This window comes from Prionailurus bengalensis, chromosome E4, assembly GCF_016509475.1.
Source record: "Prionailurus bengalensis isolate Pbe53 chromosome E4, Fcat_Pben_1.1_paternal_pri, whole genome shotgun sequence".
NCBI lineage: Eukaryota > Metazoa > Chordata > Mammalia > Carnivora > Felidae > Prionailurus > Prionailurus bengalensis.
In genome coordinates, this window is record NC_057360.1 from 55,189,819 (window position 1) to 55,208,363 (window position 18,545).

The following is an 18,545-nucleotide window of genomic DNA, read 5'->3' on the forward strand; positions in this document are numbered from 1 at the left end:
GGAGGACTGCCGTGACATTCCGAAAGCTCCCAGAGCAGGAGAAAGGAGGACAAACAAACAAACAAAAAGTACTGAACTTGCCTGAATTTGCAGAAAGAAATGATCGATAAATGAGCACATTTGACGGAGTTTACCTGGAGTTATCAGATAAGTTTCTAGCCACGGAAAAGCAACAGGGAGCTCAAGATACCAACTAAACTTGGTTATAGAAAACATGCATACCTCGTCACATAGCCGTTTTGGGGACTCAGGTTTGTACTTACCACATTTCGTTGTCTTTCTGATGTGTTGACCCTTTAAAACCTCCATCTTCTTCAATCTCTATTTCTATCCCCAGGCTGCTGAGCCCCACCGAAGAAAAGCACAGAGAACGAAGGAGGGTAGGGAACTGGGAGGTAAGAAAGGTGGGCTTTAAGGTCTACCCTCCTTTGATGGGCAGGTTTGGACAGGCGGAGGAAGGAGGGCCAACGCAGTAAGAAGTCATAGCCGTATAGAAGGTTACAATTTACAAAGAAGGCATTTTGTATGCGTCGTTTTGCTCCGTGCTCACAATCATCTAGGAGGGAAACAGACATGCCTTTCTGTTATTGACCAAAGACACAGCCTATCAGCAACAGAGCCTAGACTTGACACTATTCTTCTGACTCGAAATCTTACATTCTATCCACTGTCTCACGCTCCGCGTCCTTCGTCGGTGTCTCGAAGGCCGGCTTTGCTTGACGCAAGTTTCCTTTTAGCTCACTTGGCGAAAGGTTAGCTTTCACACTCAGAATCCCATTTGATCTTTGTACCATCAGGTCCCATCTTACAAATGAGCAAACTGAGACACACTCACTTGTTCAAGGTCACTGGACTGGAAGCAGTTTCTCTGCTTCACGGTTCAACGACCTATGCATTATATCCTGCTAACGTTAAGCTGTGATAGTACATTATTACTGTTGTATTTTTAGAGAAGCAAAATAGAATTTAGAATTTAGTAGCGAAGTACTGCCTTATTCATGGAAAAAATGGATCACTGACTGAACTTTTTTCTCAGGCTCTTATGAATGTCACATGCACCTCACAATACAAAACAGTTCTATTTGATTATATTTCCTTTCCTGTTCAATGAACTTCATGAAAACTGCATATTTCCATCTGAAAAAATTGAGAGATACAGAGGTAGTTTCTGTGACAACACTTCGAGCAAGCGAAGCATTGCTCTCTAACTAGAAATGGTTCAAGTCAAATGCTTATTATTTTTAACAAAACACTTCCTCAGTATTAACTTTGAAATCAGCGGCAGATTTGTCCATTTGTTTTGTAAATCATTTCGCACTGGTTTTCTTCTCCGCTTTAGATCGTTTTGCTGCGCTTGCAATTTGATATCTCATTCATGGCTCTCCTGTCTGCAAACTCTGTTTAGTGCAAAGCTTTGCAGAAAAAAAAAAAAAAATCTCTCATTTGACCATGAACTTTCGATGATCTAGTTAGCTTTACTGTCAAGCTTCCCGCGGTCTTTTTGAAAAGCAGGACTTGTCCGTGCTGCCCTCTGGCCAACTTCAGTGGGACTAAAGCGCTAGCAAGAGCCATCAAACTGCCTGACGGCTTGTCACCAGCGAGGCTCCATTAATTTACACACATTTTCCACTGTTTGGCATCTACCATGATAACTCTTTTCTCTTCCAAGCAGCTCCTGGTTGCATTTAACACTTGGGTTAATTTTCATCAGAGTTTAAATTTACCCATCAGTTATTTCAGGGGAGCTGTCAGCCAACATATGGAGAGAAGAAGAAAAAAATCCTTCTGAATTTATAATAAAGTGGAATCTGTTGAATGTGAAACAAAACCAGCTGCAATATCGTGAGGCCCCGGTGGGGAGAGCGGGGTCAGCAAAGAATTGCAGAGTGGATTAGCTGTTCTATTCACCAGAGCCGCATCTGGGCACCTCGGAGCTTCCTGATATATCAAAAAATGATGGAAAGACACAGTTCAATTTGTCCCCCTTTTATAAAGGATAATTAACCTGTCAGTCTTGCTACTTTAACAACTTCATTAAATTGGAGGCGAAATGGGTGCTGAGAAGTGTTGTCTTTCTCCAGAAGGAACACGGGGCCCTTGTATAAATGGTGGGAGAGGAAGGAAAACACACGCACGCGCACCCCGATAATGCTCTCTGGTTCCTGAAAAATGGAACATGCTTCTTCCAATTATATAATAATCCTGCCTTCACTATGGCCTGCTAAAAGTGATTTTCTTAACTCGGGAGGCAGACGAAATAATGTCACAGCCCAACCAGGCCAGAGAAGCATTTAAAAATTGAGGTTGGAGGGTTTCAGATGCTGTTGGGCCAACCTATTCAAGACCCGGAGTGACGGCCCAGCATTTCACAAGTAATAAAAAGAAATAAAAACAGAGCCCCCTCATTGCCTTGTGGCATTCGTATCTTGGCAATAAATCTTTTTTTTTTTTTTTCACTACTGCAAAGATTGTAGACTTTAAAACACATTTATTCAGGAGTCAAAGAACACCAAAATCATTTTAGTGTTTGAAACCTTAAGTAATCTTAGCCTTTTCTTTCTTAAAGCTAATAATATACTGAGTATTTTAAGTAACTGAAATAGTTTAATTAAGATTTCAGTCATTCTCTCATTAGAAATTCCACTCTGTATACATGAGTACAAAGGCACAGTAGGGATAATTCCAAAATATTTTTCAAATTTTATTGAAATCAACATAATGTCATTACCAGTTAAAAGGGACATGGTTTTGTGAGGTTGTTAATTCAGTCCTGTAGTGTTGCATTTAATTAGCACAAAATAATAACGCATCGTAAAACAATAATAAAAAATTTCAACTAGCTATAGTAAATATAAAATCAGGAATTCTAGGTCTGATCATATCATTTTCCAAGAAAACAATTTTATTTTTAATTTACAGTTTTTAAGAACACAACACAATTTATATCTTCCCAATTTCTTTTTTGCTAATATTTTTATGAGATTATTAAAAAGTAAATATAAAGTTAATATCACCTTTAAAATTTATTCTAAAGTTATGATCCTTACGAACGATCGTATTTTTATTTTAAATTCACTTAAAAGTATTTCACTTTTGGTAATTCATGAACATACTAGGAAGGCAAAAATAGAACAGCTTATACTTCCTTTAATACAATAGATGCCATGGAGATGAAAATCTTTCAGTTTTATTACAAGTGATTTTTAGAAAGAGAGTAACAGTGTTATTCACTAAAATATTTACATGCTTTATTTGATGGAGACATCAGAATTCATCCATTCTTTTGTTACATTTGCAATAAGATTTGGTAGAGCTTCTGGAATAATCACAGCTACTGCACGAGTTACTCAATATTTAAGAACATAGCCATTCTTTTTCATGCTTTTTGTAATGAAAATTGCCTAATTTCACGGAAATAGTCATAAAAAAAATGAGAGATGACACTCACGAAGGTGAGTGGCATTGAGAGATTTTTCAGAGCACATTTGGCTTTATCACGTCAATTACAGGATTTCTCTTTACCTCGCCTAACTAAGGATTGTATTTACCATAAAGAAGACGGTTCATCTTTGTTACCGTTTTTGGAAAAAGCTGGTCCTCAGTCCTCTCCAAAGTGAACTTTTCCCTCTTCCTGAACTTGCCTGTCTCTACAGTTAGACAATAATTAAGATGATACACCTTGTATTGTTCCAACTTAGACCTCTGTCTACATGCATTTGCAGAGAAGAATTAAAATCTTCATGAGCCCTTCCCCCATAGTATTGTAAAAAGGGGAACCATGACTCGCAGTGGCAAATGTTCTTGCCGCCGGAGCTTCTCCAAGTTGCACGTGATTCAAAATCGTGGTGGCGGACACACAACACCACGAGTGCTTTTCCGCAGCAATGACATCCCACCTTTTTATATATAGCACTTGGCATGTTTGCTTGCTGTGTCTATTTTAGAGGAAAGACCCAAGGGCCATTGAGATTAGCAGGCTCCTCAGCCGTGTCACCCTCTCCGGCTGGTCCGGCACCGGGGGCACTGCAGACTGAAAAGTAAATGACTCTGATTCCATCTGAACTAATGTCGGGAGACTGGGGATGTTAAGAAGGAAAGCGGCACCAGTCAGAGCTTATTGGACACTCACTATATATAAATGAAATCGAACAGGGACAAGGGAGAAGGTTTTGTGAGATTAAATCCTACTTCAGGGTCCAGAGGTAGGTTCATTTTGCTGTGCCTGTGAAAGACTTATGGAGTGACCCAAACCTTAATTGTAGAAACCAAGTGTCTCTGCTTGCCCAGAGAAAATATCCCAAACCAGAAACATGACCGCCTCTGTCCCAGGGAGTCCGTGAGACAGTCGGCCTTCACAGTGTGGAACGCATACTTCTGACCGATTCCAACTTTGTTTTGAGAGAAAAGAGTGTTGTCGCAATTCAGCTGCGCATCTCCTTCTTGTTTCTTATTCTAAGCCAACAAAACACTGCTAATTTTAGAGAGTAAAGACAGCCAGAGGCTCAAATGAGCAGCTAGTACCACTAAATAAACATGGGAAGAAATGCCACTTGCTATTGTAACGAAATATTGAAATTGCCTCAGATTTAATCACTGTAATTTAGCAATTTTGTGAATGTAGGTCAGCCATTTATTGGCAGCGATGTTTTTTATTGAAAGGGCGTATTTCTTTTTCACTAACAACCTTCGAATTTGCAGTCAATTTATTGCAAAGAATTACAAATTATCAATGAAGCATAAATGTAATTAGGTCTCCTTATGTACAGCACGAGTGAAACTATCTACAAAGAGTTCTCTGAGCCCGATTTTAAGATCGAGTCCTCACAGTTTGGGACTGCATTAGTAATTGAGAATGAAGTGGTGTTTTTAACAGAAACGGCTTAGGTGTTTGCAACAACTGTGGAAACCTGTTATCTTCATTCCCTGGTTTTCCTTTTCTTGTGCTATCACCAGACTACGTCATAAAAACCACCTCCAGTTCTGCCACCACCATCACAATAAAAGAGATATGATAATCATCTGAGAAACTGAAACAAGCATATGTTGGGTTAATTGTCTGACTAGTGTTTGAAACTTACCAGTTTGGCTTTGTGTCTATATGGGGATCCACAGAAAGCCACAAGGCACACAGGGACACGTAATGTGGACTAATCAGGGTCTCCTAATACAATTATAATGGAAAGGCCAATACTATTTCACCTTTCCTTTATTCACATTTTGGAAACAAATATCTGGAATCAGATCACCGGCTATCCGCATGTAGTCCTCACATTTGCGAAGATAATAAACGACTCATTTCCTGTTAGGCCGCTGGAGGTTTTGTGCTGTGTGTCAATGAGGATATCCCACCCAGGAGTAAGACAGGAGCTGAAACTCTTCACTACTGGTAGCAAAATTGCAAGCTAGGAACTCGATCCTGGCTTTGAATCACATAAAACAGGGATGTAGTCATTTGCATAGGACATGTTCTAGAACGTTTCAAAATAAGGATTTGTATTATTATTTGAGACATCGGTTGGAGGAAGCCTTACATTTAGCAAGACTAAAGCTGGGTCTAGCTTTAGTGATGGGTGGGTTTCGGGTGTAGGTTTAGTGAGCATGTGATTCATTCATCCACGCTCATATTTTGGGTTGGCTAAAAGGTAGATTTTTCAGGGCACCCAGTTCAACTTGGTTCTTTGCTTCCTTTTCATAACAAATAACTAAAATTCTGTATGGCGATATACAGCCTAGCTTTTTGGTAAGAATTTTAAATCCTCATATTTCAGGACTCATTTCTATCAGTGTTTCCTAAGTCGCTGTTAGCCAACCTGGTAAGCATTGCGGGGCACCACTGTAAATTGAACGTTTTACATAAATGAACACCGCCGTCCTCATATTCTCTCTCACCAGCCGCTACCTAGACCCTCTGACTGGCCGCTGCAAATCAGTGAAGTCCCAGTGATGATCTCCCTCCCCTGGGTCCTATGGCAAGTAAAGATCACCCACTGTGTACTTAGATACAGGCTTCCTCCTGCTAGTCATTCTCTCTCAATCTGGACATGTCTCATCTCCCCCCTGCCCCGGTCAAGCATTCTAGAACACTCTCCAGTCCCTGCAGTAGAGCAGGCTCCTGGGTAGGCACTGAGGTAAGCTATGATTCCATAGCGTCCTCACAATCATGCAAGGAAAGCAAGGCCATATCCATTCCACAAATGAACAATGACCTGAGTCTCAGAGACATTAAATAACTTGCTCACGGTGACCTAATTATTCGATGATGACATCAAGATGTGAAGTCGGGGCTTTTGGATTTTATACCCCCCGGTATTTCTGCCCCACAACTCCATATGTGTGTCTCAAATCGAGCACAATAAATTATTCCTCTATCTATTACCTCAGGGTACCTGGCACAGTATCACGCTCATAGTAAGTGCCCAAGAAATTATGCCATGATTGCATAATTTCTTGGTATTCCTCAGGTAGAATGCGTATCTATATAGAACTCAGCCGCCTCATTTTAATCATCTACTTGCCTGTCTGCCCCTTGCATGAGGCTTTCCTTTATTTTATGCATCATCGTACCCCCAGTGTGTGACACGTGGCTGTCTCTCAGCATTCAAGAGATTCAAGACAGGGAAGCGTCCAGAGAGGAGAGCAAATGTTGCCAACAGGAGAGAGAATCAGCCCCCTCAGTGGCATCTGCAAGATAAAGCTTCAACACTAGAAACCCCCTAACATGGCCAATTAATTAAGTTTTCCACTTAAGAGATAAGGGCCTTGAATAAATAACCTTTGTACTGTACCACAGTTGTAGATCTAAATGGCCCATGAGATCAGGTAGAATCTATGCAGATGTTTAAAAAGTCCCTGAGCGGGGCGCCTGAATGGCTCAGTCGACTGAGTGTCCGACTCTTGATTTCGGCTCAGGTCACAATCTATCAGTCGTGAGATCAAGCCCCAAGTCGTGCTCTGTGCTGACGGTATGGAGCCTGCTTGGGATTTTCTCTCCCTCTCTCTGCCTCTCGCCCTCCCTACCTCCTTCTTCTCTCTCTCTCTCTTTCAAAATAAGTAAATAAACTTAAAAAAAAAAAAAGTCCCCAAAGATAATCTTGTCGTTTTTACCGGATCACTAATATTAGCTTGCTTTCTTTCTGGTCAATTGTATCTCTCTTAAATATTTCCTAAAAGGCGGCTTCACTGTTTAACAACATAGGTATATCTTTATTTGTCATTGAATCAGGAACTTAGAAGTCACACCAGATGTGACTCTCTGTACCTGCCCTTGCCCTTGCACGGGCAGATCAACATACACATTGGGGATCCATACACAGGACAGCAGCAAAATAGGGTTTGTTCTTATGGACCGAACCACGTCCTCCCAAAAGATGCTGAAGTCTTAACCCTCAGTACCTGTGAATGTGACCTTATTCGGAAATAGGGTCATTGCACATGTTGTCAAGTTATGATGAAGTCATTAGGGTGAGCCCTAATCCCATATGACCGGCAGCCTTATATGTAAGGGAAATTTGAACGCAGAGATAAATATACCACACGAGGATGAAGGCAGAGATCAGGATGATGCTTCAGCGAGCCAAGGAGCTCCAAAGACTTCCAGCAAAACACCGGAAGCTAAGAGAGGTGCAAGGAACAGATTCTCCTTTCCAGCCCTCAGAAGGGACCAAGCCTGCTGACACCTTGACCTCGACCTTCTGGCTCCCAGAACAAGGTGACAATAAATGCCTGTTGTTGCAGCCACTCGGTTTGTGGGTACTTTCCTATAGCAGCCATTGGGAACGAATATACTTGTCTTACGCTAAGATTTATAGACAGTGGCCTTTAGTTAAATGGCTTCTGTCTGTACTTAAAATTAAAAGGAAAATCATTTTTGTTATGTTTGCTTTTTCTTTAGCCCAAAGATACAAAAGTCTGAGTCATTATACGTGAATTTTGTAAAGGAAATATAGTAATTTTAAAGGAGTTAAGATGAAGTCATTTTTGACATATCTTTTTTTTTAAGTTTATTTTTGAGCGAGACAGAGACAGCATGAGTGGAGGAGGTGCAGAGAGAGAGAGAGAGAGAGAGAGAGAGAGAATCCCAAGAAGGCTCTATGCTGTTGGCACGGAATCCACTGGGGCTTGAACTCATGAAACCGTGAGATTATGACCTGAGCTGAAACCAAGAGTCAGACGCTTAACCAGCTAAGCCACCCAGGCCCCCCTGACATACCTTTTGAGTACCATGGAAATAGACTGTATGTGATAGTATATGACAGAAGATGTTATTAAAGATGCTACCAAGTTATAATCATTTATTACAGAGGTGAATAGAGAGAAAATACGAATAAGATTACGTGGGAAGAAAGAAGTTGGTCAGTGCCTAAATATGACCATGATCTACCCCATGTTGTTCTGGATATCAAAGACATTGATCGAAGGTGAGAAATGGAGGCAGTCGGCTCAGACACTGTGTAGAGAGCTTACTGGGTGGCACTAGGACTTCTGGGAAGATATGGGGGGCGGGGAGCTTGGGGGCTCTACCCTCCACTCTGCATCAGCAACATGGCTCCTATTTTATTGTTTTCATATATTGGGGTCCTGCCTAAGGGTTCATTTGAAAGCAGGGCTAGGCTGCTTTTTTAAAAATTGCAGTTACTGCTTTAGCATTGTTTCCTGTTGACATTTCAAACCCTACCCTACAGAGACATAGGTAAGTACATAGATAAACCCCAAGTTAATTAAAATATAGTTTTCTGAGATCACACAATTTCGCTGTATCCCTTAAAATCACTGGATAAAACTCTGAATGTCTCTGCATCCACACTTAGGAATTCATGCTTCTTCTAATCATAACTTGTTTTACTAAGTTCAAACGTTTTGAAAGAATTAAAGTAGTTTGCTGGCATATTAATTTTCTGATTTGAAAAATTCAAGGACCTCCTGGCTCTGAGAACCCTCTGTTCAGTTTGCTGATCCTTTCCTTAAAACTGCTTTCTCATAAGTAATTGTCCTCCTTTCAAGTTTGAAAGAATATTTGTATCTTCTAAAACCAAGCCAGTTTTCTGACGTAGGATGTCAGATGCTTACTGGCTGGTACTCTTCACTTAAGCTCTAGGACTACAAAATGAACACTCATTAACACCAGGACCTCTCGTGCTCTGATTGCTACCAGAATAGATCTAGGTCTCGGCCGCTTTTGGTTGTAGCAGACCGCTGTGCTCTGTCCACCCGCACCCTGTCAAGTTGTGTAGATGCAGCTAGATATCGTTCAACCTCGCTGTGCATCTGACCCTGCTTCAGACCCACCACTCTCAGGATCCTACCCTCCTTTCTCACTACTTCAAACCGTGGCCGTTTAGCCTCAGCGAGGTAACCCTCAACTCTTCCTTCTTCCCACTCTTTTCAACTCCCAGCTCTGTGTATCCACTCAGGCTGTGCCTTCGTCCAAACACAAAGACCTACAACGACTTTCACGTTTTAAAACATCAGCGCAAAACTCCTTAAAGTGAAACCAAGCTTTTCTGTCTCTCCTTCTCTTCTCTAAAGAAGTCACATGTTGGACGGGGTCCTTGATGGCACAAGAAGATGCCTGCGTGTCTGACTTACCCCTCTCTGTGTCCCCCTTTCCTCTGGTTAGGACGCCCTCGGTCCTCAACCGTGCACCTGAAATGTTTCCTGTGGTTGTTTCTGGCAGCTCCACGTAGATCTATCTCCTTTCCCCAGTTAGATTATAAACTATCTGAGGGCGTGAAACAAGTCCTTTCCTTAATTTGGGTTCCTCATAGAGGTAATAGTGCTCAGCATGCTTGATTAATACCTAATAGGAGACCCTGGCTTAAATTAACGGAATTCTAAAGCTTTCACAGACACAGAATACTTGCCTGTCGTTTTTCTGCTTTCACGGCAAAAGTGGGAGTGATGGTAAAGTCAATTTCAGGGGCTATTCTTGACAGGATAATCAAGATGACATTGATAACAGTATCAGGAATGTGTGCTCTCTGATTTCTAAGGCAGGCCACTCCTTCAGAGTTGTGGCTAGTAATAAATCATTCACCTCTGACACAAGCCATTTAGCAGCAGAGTTTTAGCTCACAAACGAGGAAGATCCTGCAGGTTGGAAATAGGGTCTCTACTGTAAGCCTTGTCTGATTCTGTGCACCTAGTAGGTACTTAATAAATGCCTGTTAAAAATGAAAGGACTAATATAAGCCTAGAGCCATCACGAGTGACCATTGCATTCAGCAAGCGCCATTTATTTCAGTAAGTCAAAGATTTTTATTTTTTTCAATATTTTTGTTCTCTTAAATAAAGAGGTTAATAGGTAATTAAATCGCCTTCCGACAGCTCTCTGAAATATGACTCTGAAATCTTCAGTGATTTTCTTTCATATCCTGACCTGAATATATTTGTTCCTTTTAGAGAGAGAAATTAAAATACAACCACTGGAACACAAAACACAGAGCAGTCTCTTTTCGGAATGTTCCTCCGTGGCTGCCGAGAGGAGCTCTGACTGCCATTTACACGGTTCTCTGAAACAGCCGGGACTTCACTGTTCCCTTTGCCGACAAATTGGTGATAAAGCGACATCTCTCTACTCAACACCCGAAAGATATCTCTATGGTGCACAGTGTTGAATTCATGTGTTCAGTGTATTTGGGTCCGGGGTGTCCATTGCCTCAATCCAAACAAATGGATCGTTAGTTTCTTGCAGTCTCTTGAAAGTCCTCTACCTAATGCCCTGTGCTTCCTCATCGCCAACTTTGTCTTTCCTTGTTATCTTCCAATTTGGAAAAGAGAATTCTCCATATTTGGAGAGCAGCTGCTGCCCATGTCTTATTCATCGCATGCCACCTTTCCGTTTCTCTAGCAGCCTGACTGCAAATTTCAGTGATCACATAGGTAATGGGGCATTTGGGATTTCTGGAATAAAACTAGCTGTGTCCCCATAACACTTACCCCTGGATCTTCTCAGCATTCAGATATTATATTCAGTTTGCTCGTATCCATATGGTTTCAGCTGGAGCTCCTTCCCGTATTTCATGTGTTCACCCTGACCTTGCCTGGGAGATTTCCCCATGGCCTCAAAGGCAGAGAGAATGCATTCTTTTTCCCAGCGAACCCCTAAAGAAGCTGACACTGCTTCTGCGCACATTAGGGCAGGAGTAAAAAAACCAGTTGAGTGTCTAATATCTCATGTTTAACATAGTCAGCCCAGGAAAGCAGCCGCTTCTCACTCTCTCTCTCCCCCCACCTCTCTCTCTCTCTCTCTCTCTCTCTCTCTCTCTCTCTGACACACGCACACACACACACACACACACACACAGTAACTTAAGTAACTTTACAAGTTCTTTAAATCAGATATTCTTTCACTTATTTCCCTGACACTCACAGCAAGGTTTTCTATACTTACACAGGCCAGTATTTTCTTCTGGAGAAAAAAAAGACAGCGGTCCCGCTCCTTAATACGGGGGAGCCAAGAAAACACACCTGTAGTGGAGAATGAATATTCTAATGTTTCCGAACCTTTTGGTGAAGGTGAAGGGGGCTTGTTGAAAACATTGCTGTGAGCAGATGGACCCCTGAAACCATCTGCTATGAAGCAACTAAATGTTCAATGATGCATTACGGAATTATTCAGCTCTCAAAGAGCCTGAAAGTAGTTAGTAATGATGGCATCTGTACCGAGAGCGAACAACCTACTTATATATGATCTATTACTTCATAAACTGTTTGGAGACCCTCACTTCTTAAAGAAGCAGCGGCCTTCTGATTGCAGGTGTAAATTGTTACTTAAAAATTCATAAATTATAGTATCAAAATTAGCATTTATTTTCCTCCTTTGCGTTAAATACACTTGGTGTGGAACCCCATTTTTTCCTCATTCCTCAACAAAAGTGTAGGTGACTGAGTTTATTTGATATCGCTGAAACCAAAAGGAAAGAAAGTGTATTTTCATTTCTCCAAATGATATCCCCTGGATATTTTAACATCTACATCAGTGTGTCTTCATTTTCAAAATAAAGTGTTTTTGTTATAAAAACGGTATGTGCCCCTCATAAAAATGAGATAAATAAAAATTTAAAAAAAGAGAAGAAGTTACTCCCAAAGACAATAGAACCATTGATAGTTTTTAGTGTATTTTCTTCAGGTCTTTTCCCCTACTAAGTTTAAAAACAAACAACCAAATTTAGTTCTATAATTCCTACAAAGTATGTTGTATTTCAGAAACTTGGTTTTAAGATGAACAACTTGATGACCCTTTATTCATGGTCTTCCAGAAATACATATTCACAACTGATATGTCCATATGATGGAAAACCTTTCAGCAATGAGACAGAAATAACAATTAACATAAACAACAGCATGGGCCAAACTCAAATGCATTATGCTAAGAAAAAGAAGCCAGATCTGAAACGCCATGTGCAGTATGGTTGCACTTGTACAACATTCTGGAATAGAGATGGGATCAGTGGTTGCCAAGCATTAAAGATGGGACAATATTTGACTAGAAGGAGATAGCATGAGGGTTTTTAAAGATATTTTTTAATGTTTTTATTAATTTTTGAGAGAAAGAGAGACAGAGCATGAGCAGGGAGGGGCAGAGAGAGAGGAAGACACAGAATCTGAAGCAGGCTGCAGGCTCTGAGCTGTTAGCACAGAGCCCGATATGGGGCTGGAACCCATGAACCAGGGGATCATAACCTGAGAAGTCAGATGCTTAACTCGCTGAGCTGCCCAGGCACCCCTCTTTTGTTTTTGAAGGATAACATAATTGTTTGATGTGGGGGATACATCAATGTATGCATTTGCCGAGTGCATAAAACTGCACATCGGAAAGACTAAAGTTTACTTTATGTACATTGAAATGTAAACTAAATATAGTCCAAAGAGTATAGACCATAGAAATTATCAGGTGTCGGCTTTACCCCTTGCTTAAGGAATTGTATGTATTCATTTAATAATTATTTATTGAGTGCTCCTCTATTCCAGACACTGGTAAGTCCTAGGGATAGAGCAGCGAAGAGACAAAACACCTGTATTCAGGGAGCTTACATTCTAGTGGTGGAAGACAGTCAGCAAAATAAACAGTTAAGTTCTATTAGATCACGGTAAGTGCTATAGAGAGAACTAAAGGAGAGAAGAGAAGTGGGGAGGAGGGCATATTTAAGAAGGTAACATTTAAGCACAATCTTGAAGAAGATGAGGGGGTGAGTCCTGTGCTCTCTGGGGGGGAGACTGATAAAAGTTCCTGAAGTCTGGAGGGAGAAATGAGCTCGGTGCAATCCAAGAACAAGAGTAGATATGGCCAGCGTGGGGACTGGAAGGGAAAACAGAGGGAAATGAGATCAGGGGCATAACGGAGGTGGGTCTATGAGCATCCTACACAGACGTAGGCACTTGGCACTCCTCTGTGTGAGAAGGAGTGCTGTTGGAGGCTTTCAAGTAGAGGGGCAGCATGAACTTACACTTAGCGGGAGTCAGTCTGACTGCTGTGTGAAAAGAGAGGGTATGGTTTGGGTCGGGGAGAATCAAAGAGGGAAACCAATCAGGAGCAAGTGCAATCCACAAAGAGGCAAGGGTGGTTTGGACCAGAGTGGTGTGGGCAGAGCTGGTGAAGGGTGGCTGGATCCTAGAGACACTGGGATGAAAGCTAACAGGATTTCATCACAGAACAGCCGTAAAGTGTGAGAGAAAGAGAAGTCGAGGATGACTTGAGGGTTTGGGGGCTGATTCATTGGGAAGATGGGTTTCTGTCAACTGTAATGGAAAAGACCAAAGCAAGAACAGGTTTGGAAGAGAAAATTATGGGCTCAAAATATGAGCTTGTGTTTAAATGTGTTACCTTTGAAATGTGGGTTTCCGAGTGGAGACATCTGGTAGCTAGCTTGGTATATGAGTTTGGAGTTCAAAGAGACATCCAAGGAGGAGATATAAATTTGGGTGTCGGCAGTATATAGATGGTATTTAAAGTCATGGGATCCATTCAGATAATTTCTCCATAGGCGTATCCAAATGCTTGCACTCCTACAAAACAGAAAACAATTTCAAGCTTCTATGTACTACACCCTTCCCACCCCCTAGGAATCTCAACAAGAAGCGTGAAGAGAGCTTTTTGAAACATTTAGAGAAAATGAGAAATCAGCCTTGAAATAATAGCAGTGGAAGCTTCTCCGTCTCCTTTCATATCCTGCTCCCTGAGAATTTCTCTGTGTGATAATCCTTGCTATACATATACCACGGATCAAGGTATTCACACAGCAACGGCTTTTTGTGACGTCACTTAGAAATCTGCTGTGTCTATGTGCCACATATATATATTTGGAAGGCATTTTTTTATTTCAGACAATTTTATTTCAGACAATTTATTTATTTTTGAGACAGAGAGAGAGAGAGAGACAGAGAGTGAGCCAGGGAGGGGCAGACAGAGAGGGAGACACAGAATCCAGAACAGACTCCAGGCTCTGGGCTGTCAGCACAGAGCCCGACGCAGGGCTTGAACTCATGGACTGCAAGATCATGACCTGAGCCAAAGTCGGACACTCAACTGACGGAGCCACCCAGGCGCCCCTATTTCAGACAATTTTTAACTAAAATAATTTGGGGGGTGGTGCCTGGGTGACTCCGTCAGTTAAGCATCTGACTCTTGATTTTGGCTCAGGTCATGATCTCACAGTTCATGCGATCGAGCCCCGTGTTGGTCTGTCAGCATGGAGTCTGCTGGGGATTCTTTCCCTCTCTCTCTGCCCCTCCACCACTTGCGTGCATGTGTGTGCATGCTCTCTCTCTCTCGAAATAAATAAATAAACTTAAAAAATCATATTCATTATATTCATTTGATTATATATAGAATTATTTAGAAGTAAAACTACACACAGAGCTTGAAACATGCACAGAAACAAAATTCACAGTGTGCAACTCTGTATAAAGATACATTTACACAGGGACACCTGGGTAGCTCATTAAGTTAAGCGGCTGACTCTTGATTTTGGCTCAGGCTGTGATCTCACAGTTTCCCGAGTCTGAGCCCCGTGTTGGGCTCTTCATGCTGGTGTGTGGACCCTGCTTGGGATTCTCAGTCTCCCTCTCTCTCTGCTCCTCCCCCGCTCACACCCTGTCTCTCTCTCTCTCAAAATAATAATAATAATAATAATAATAAAATACACTTACACAAATAATATATGTAAAAGAGAAAAATTACTTTTTACTTCTCAATCAGTAGTTAACAAGACCCTTTCCTATTTCATTCATTATTATAAATTACATGTTTATAAATGCTAGTTCTAAAAACTCATTCGTTTTATTTATATAATTGTAAACCAATGTTCTGAATCGAATGTTAATTTCTATCATCAAAAAACATGGGAAGAGGCAATCCAAGATGGTGGCAATGGAGACGCTGAACTTACCTCCTCCCACAGACACACCAAATCCATAGCTATGTATAGAATAATTCCCGGTGGGAGGAAAAAATTAAAAAGAACAACTCTCTCCACAACAAGGGATAAACATGTCATGGCTAGATGGTAAGAGAAGCAGAGTCTCACCAAACCCCGCCACCCTATCCGCGTATAACAGGGAGAGATCTCACAAATCCAGAGCCTCTCCCAAAGAAGCGGGTTGTGCCATTGAGCGACTCAACCCTTAGGACCTGCACCAGAGAGATGAGGCCCCCAAAATGCCAAGCTTTGGAAGCCAATGGGGCTTATGTCCAGGGGACCTGGGGGCTGTGGGGATCTGAGATACTCATTTTTTTTTAAATTTTTTTTTTTCAATATTTATTTATTTTGGGGACAGAGAGAGACAGAGCATGAACAGGGGAGGGGCAGAGAGAGAGGGAGACACAGAATCGGAAACAGGCTCCAGGCTCCGAGCCATCAGCCCAGAGCCTGACGCGGGGCTCGAACTCACGGACCGCGAGATCGTGACCTGGCTGAAGTCGGATGCTTTAACCGACTGCGCCACCCAGGCGCCCCTGAGATACTCATTTTGAGGGGATGGCATGTGGACTCACTTGCCCCAGGAACCAGTACAAAGGCAGCAGTTTAAGAAGTGATTATATGTGAAGGAAATTCACTTGCTAATTTTAAAGCATCTGTTGGGGGGGGGGGTGCTGGTGCTGACCAGTTGGGACTTTCTTGGGGGATAGAGGCTCTGGTGAGAGCCATTTTTGCACTCTCCCTCTACCTTGCTAGCAGAGACAGCCATGATGGGGACACAGCCTCGCCAAAGCTGGTGGGTGAGTAGCGTCCATCCGGGGGCCTCCCTTGATTGCCTGGCCTTGGTTATCAGAGGGGCTTGTGTCTGTAGACCCCAAGAGACCATACCAATCAGAAAGATGGTCTGGCAGAGAAAGACAAATAGCATATGGTTTCACCTGTGTATGGAATCTCAAAAGCGAAACAAACGAACAAACGAACAAAAGCCAGACTCTCAGTACAGAGAACAAACCGGTGGTTGCCAGAGGGGAGGTGGGAAGGGATGGGTGAAATAGGTGAAGGGGATTAAGGGGTACAAACTTGCACTTAAAAGATAAGTAAGTTGCAGAGATGAAAAATACAGCATAGGGAATATAGTCAATAATATTGTAATAACGTTGTATGGTGACAGATGGTGACTACATGTATTGTGATGGGCACTGAGTAATGTATAGAATTGTCAAATCACCTTTATATACCTAAGACTAGTATGACATTGTATGCCATGTATACTTTAACATTTTTTCAAAGTCCAAGGCAGACCAGTGGATTTTAATATAACAAACTACAAAAAGTTCATGTTTCAATGAACCTTTAAGAAACGTCTATTTATTGGGGCACCTCGGTGGCTCAGTTGGTTAAGCATCTGACTCTTTAAAAAATTTTTTTTTGCTCTTTCCCATCGGGGTGCATGGAGTGAACTCGCGGGTCTGTGAGACCCGAAAATTGAGAGCTTCTTTGCGCCCCGGCACCTGCACCCGGAGGCTCTGCGGCTGTCACCATGCCACAAAACGAATATATTGAGTTACACCGGAAACGCTATGGCTATCGTTTGGATTACCGTGAGAAAAAGAGAAAGAAGGAAGGTCGAGAACGTTCAAAGAAGGCAAAAAAGATGATTGGTCTGAAAGCTAAGCTCTACCATAAACGGCGCCATGCTGAGAAAATACAAATGAAAAAGACTATCAAGATGCGTGAAAAGAGAAACACCAAGCAAAAGAATGATGAAAAGACTCCACAAGGAGCAGTACCTGCGTATCTGCTGGACGGGGAGGGACAGTCCCGAGCTAAAGTACTTTCCAATATGATTAAACAAAAACGAAAAGAGAAAGCAGCAAAATGGGAAGTCCCTTCGCCCAAAGTTCGTGCCCAGGGAGAAACAGAAGTATTAAAAGTTATTTGAACAGGAAAGAGAAAGAAGAAAGCATGGAAGAGGATGGTTACAAAAGTCTGCTTTGTTGGAGATGGCTTTACTCGAAAACCACCTAAATATGAAAGATTCATTAGGCCAATGGGCTTACGTTTCAAAAAGGCCCATGTAACGCCTCCTGAATTGAAAGCCACCTTTTGCCTGCCAATACTTGGTGTAAAAAAGAATCCCTCATCCCCACTATATACGTCTTTGGGTGTTACTACCAAAGGTACTGTCATTGAAGTGAACGTGAGTGAGTTGGGCCTTGTGACACAAGGAGGCAAGGTTATTTGGGGAAAATATGCTCAGGTTACCAACAATCCTGAAAACGATGGATGCATAAATACAGTCTTGCTGGTTTCACAGCACTTTCAGACAAGTAACTCTTGACAATTCCTGAAGACTACTCACCAGTTAAGAAGACACCATTTCTGGTGCCTGGGTGGCTCAGTTGGTTAAGCGTCCGACTTCAGCTCAGGTCACGATCTCACGGTCCGTGAGTTCGAGCCCCACGTCAGGCTCTGGGCTGATGGCTCAGAGCCTGGAGCCTGCTTCCGATTCTGTGTCTCCCTCTCTCTCTGCCCCTCCCCCGTTCATGCTCTGTCTCTCTCTGTCCCAAAAAAAATAAATAAACGTTAAAAAAAAAATTAAAAAAAGAAGACACCATTTCTGTGGTGGTTCTCCAAATACTGCCCAACAGCCTTACATATCTGCAGCCATCAAGAGAACTATTTATTCTATTGTAAGAAACATTAAAATAGGCTTATTTACAAAAAAAATTTTTTTTAATGTTTATTTATTATTGGGAGACAGAGAGAGACAGAGCATGAGCATGGGAGGGGCAGAGAGAGGAGGAGACACGGAATCCAAGTGGTCAGCACAGAGCCCGGCGCGGGACTCAAATTCACAAACCGTGAGATCATGAAGTTGGACGCTCAACCGACTGAGCCACCCAGGCGCCCCTTCAGCATCTGACTCTTTTTCTTTTTTTTTCAATGTTTATTTCTTTTTGACAGAGAGAGAGAGAGAGACAGAGCATGAGTGGGGGAGGGGCAGAGAGAGAGGGAGACACAGAATCCGAAGCAGGCTCTAGGCTCTGAGCCACCCAGGCACCCCAAGCATCTGACTCTTGATCTTGGCTCAGGTCATGATCTCAGGGTTCCTGAATTCAAGCCCAA

At 42.1% G+C, this 18,545-nt stretch overlaps 1 protein-coding gene across 1 annotated transcript; it reads left to right on the top strand.

Moving 5' to 3' along the window:
• The first annotated feature begins 16,849 nt into the window (after positions 1–16,849).
• On the top strand, positions 16,850–17,786 carry LOC122476457 (ribosome biogenesis protein NSA2 homolog). The gene is given in 1 exon segment (XM_043569117.1): positions 16,850–17,786. A coding segment is annotated over 1 exon segment (801 nt). The 5' UTR covers positions 16,850–16,956; the 3' UTR covers positions 17,758–17,786.
• Positions 17,787–18,545: the final 759 nt, after the last annotated feature.